At 60.4% G+C, this 2,717-nt stretch overlaps 1 protein-coding gene across 1 annotated transcript in view; it reads left to right on the top strand.

Annotated features, from left to right (window-relative positions):
- KSR2 (kinase suppressor of ras 2) overlaps positions 1-2,717 on the top strand; it is a gene marked incomplete at its 5' end in the record, with an annotated part of 14,393 nt that overhangs the window by 9,054 nt on the left and 2,622 nt on the right. Inside the window, 2 exons of the mRNA XM_009703479.1 lie at positions 1,580-1,621; positions 1,951-2,017. Coding sequence (XP_009701781.1) covers positions 1,580-1,621; positions 1,951-2,017 — 109 coding nt within the window. The remainder of the gene's footprint in view (positions 1-1,579; positions 1,622-1,950; positions 2,018-2,717) is intronic.

Genomic DNA, 2,717 nt, shown 5'->3' with positions numbered 1-2,717 from the left:
GCCAGCCACAACCCTCGAGCCCCCGAGTGCTGGGAGGACAGTCCGCAGCCTAGCCCCAAACCGGTGAGCCCGGCGAGGCTTTCCGGGCTGGTACAACCGAGTCCGTGGTGGTCCAGCCAGAGCTGAAGCATCCTGACGTCTCGGCAGCGTGATAGCCGGGCTGGCAGCCATTAACGTCCCCAAAGCGCGTCCTGGGCAAACCCTGGACCCTGCCTGGGTCTAGGGGGAAGAGGCAGAGGGTCCAGCGCTTGGTGACCCCATCATGCATCACTTCTGGAGCAGAGACCTCCCCGCAGGTCTTTCGAGATGGTGTTTTGTGTTGTTTAAAGCAGAAACCACGGATGTAACCCCCAGAGTGGGCAGCAGCCTCCCCTTACGGGGACCTGGACACGTTGTCACTGCTGCAGCTGAGCCAGTGCAGGGAGGCCCTGGCACACTTCCCCGGCCGGCGGGGATGGAGCGGGGCAGGATGAGACCCTGGCAGCTCAGGGAGGGGTGCTTGCTCCCGGCTTTCATGCCCGTGATGAGCAGAGCCCTGTGGCAAATGGGAGCCGGTCCGACACGAAGCAGGACTTACTGTGCTTTCATCTTCCCACGTGGGAAGTTCTCCATGGTTTATCATATCAAGATGGTCATCTTGGGGATTAGGATTTGAGTTTGGAAATTGAACACGGTGACCTTTTTCTGCCAGAATTACCTGCAAGTCTCCTTTGATCTCAGCTCAAGGGTGCTCAGGTCCCGCTGCAGAGCTGAGGTCGGTCTTCGAGGTCTCAAAGCTGGAGAGGAGAAGCTGAGGGAAGGTCTTTGGGGTCTTGAAGCTTAAGCAGAAGGTGCCTTCTGAACTGGTGCCAACCTCTGGTGGCCTCAGCAGCTCTGTCTTGCTTCATACCCGTGACCTGCCTGCCTGTCGGAGTCAAATCAGCCCTTGGGCTTTGCCCACTGGTGATGGGGAGCCGATGGAGGGTCCCACCACCCAGAGCCCTTCTGCTGCGCTGGCTTTGGGCAGCGGCTCCCGGGGCTGCCGACAGCCGCGGGCCGGCCGACAGCCGCCGACTCCTTTCAGTGTGCCGGGAGGCAGGCAGGGAGCCCAGGAAGGACACGTCTCCAAAACATGGCAAAAATGTACAGTTAGATGGGCTGGATTGGGCAAAGATGGGCAGCGGCTGTAAATCCATCGCTCGGTGTCTCCATGATGCCAAGCAGGTCACGAAGGCCGGTTAGGAGCCAAGCACTCGAACCCCGCAGGCTTTTGGTGCCGACCAGGTGTCCAAACCCCACCGGTGACTTTGCAGATGACATCCACGCTCTCCAAGTGGTACAGAACAGGAGCTGATGGTGCAAAGGTTACGTTATAATCCAGCCAGACTGTTGGAGGGCTATGGTCTTTTGGCCTGGGCACCCTACATGCCACAGTGGGTGACATCCTCTGGAAAGATGGAGGTGGGAGAGGCTGGGTCATGCGGGGGGGGACCCGGCCCTGGGACTGGTGTTTGGTGGTGCAGGGTTGGGTGCAGGCTGGAGTCCGTCCCGCACCGGGTTCTGCAGGTCGGTGTTTAACCCCTCCTTTTCTCTTTTCCAGCTTCCCATTACTACAAGTACAAGCAGCAGTTCATTTTCCCAGGTCAGTCTCTTCGAAACTCTCTGCTGTAAGGTGGGGTGCTGAGATATCCCTTGGGGGGGGTGTGCATGGCCGGCTCTCCTGGATTTGTGCAGGGGGGTTGTGCTGGGGTGGGATTTCTCCCCAAAACCAGCATATTGTCGCAGGACCGTGCACCACTAAGGTGCTGGGTGGCCCTAAGGTAAACCCAGCCACAGCTAAGGGAGTAACTAAACCGGACCTGGGGGTGAAGGGAGGTGTTCTCTGGGGTTTAGATCCCCTGGGTGCCCCCGACACTGGGAGGGGGTCCTGGTGCCTCCCACCCCGCTCTCACTCCGCTCTCTTCTCCCCAGACGTGGTACCCGAGACGCCCACCCGAGCCCCACAAGTGGTCCTCCACCCCGTCAACTCCAACCCCATGTGAGTGTCTCCCCCTCCTCCCGGCTAGCTTCACCTTCCCCTCCCCAGGCAGCGCATCCTCCGCACCCAGCCTCCTCCGGGCACCCCTGGGTCCTCCCCTGGCTTTGCAGGACCGGTTTGGGGCTCAGGGATGCCTTTTGGGCAGGTGGGGGGGCATGGCGGTGGGGAGCCCCCGGTGCCGCTGCCGCCCTCACGCAGCTCAGGGCTCTGGCTCGTGTCTCGGGGAGGGGAAGGGTTGGAAGGAGACGGCAGGGGATTGATTTATAACCCACAGCAACACACCCGACAGGAAAAAATGACTTTCAGCCCGAGAAGTCAAAGCCCAAGCGATCAATCTTTTACTAAACTGTAAGCGGAGAGCCAGGGTCTTTGGGAGATTTGCGGTGTTTCTTGCCCGCCCCCCCTGCCGTGTTTTCGAGTCCAACGAACTTTGCACCGAAATGAGTTTCGAAGTGCAGTACCCCGTTGGCGTCAGGACCAGCTCTCCCCGGCAGGCCAAGTCCCAGCTACTCGGCCGAATCCGGCATTCGCCGAGGTCGCCGTGCCCGCGCCACCGCGGCAGCGCCGTTACATCCCAGGGTTGCTTGCCGACCCTTTTTGTAAATGCCGTTTCTGAAGGATTTTACAAGCCAGGAGCGTAACAGACAGGGTCTCGCTCCGGGCTGCCGTGTCGTTTGTGTCCGGCTCAGCCACGATCCCC

This window comes from Cariama cristata, unplaced genomic scaffold (genome assembly GCF_000690535.1).
Source record: "Cariama cristata isolate BGI_N322 unplaced genomic scaffold, ASM69053v1 scaffold17217, whole genome shotgun sequence".
Classification (NCBI taxonomy): domain Eukaryota; kingdom Metazoa; phylum Chordata; class Aves; order Cariamiformes; family Cariamidae; genus Cariama; species Cariama cristata.
The sequence above is the reverse complement of the archived record's forward strand: the minus strand, read 5'-3'. Positions and strand labels throughout refer to the sequence as shown.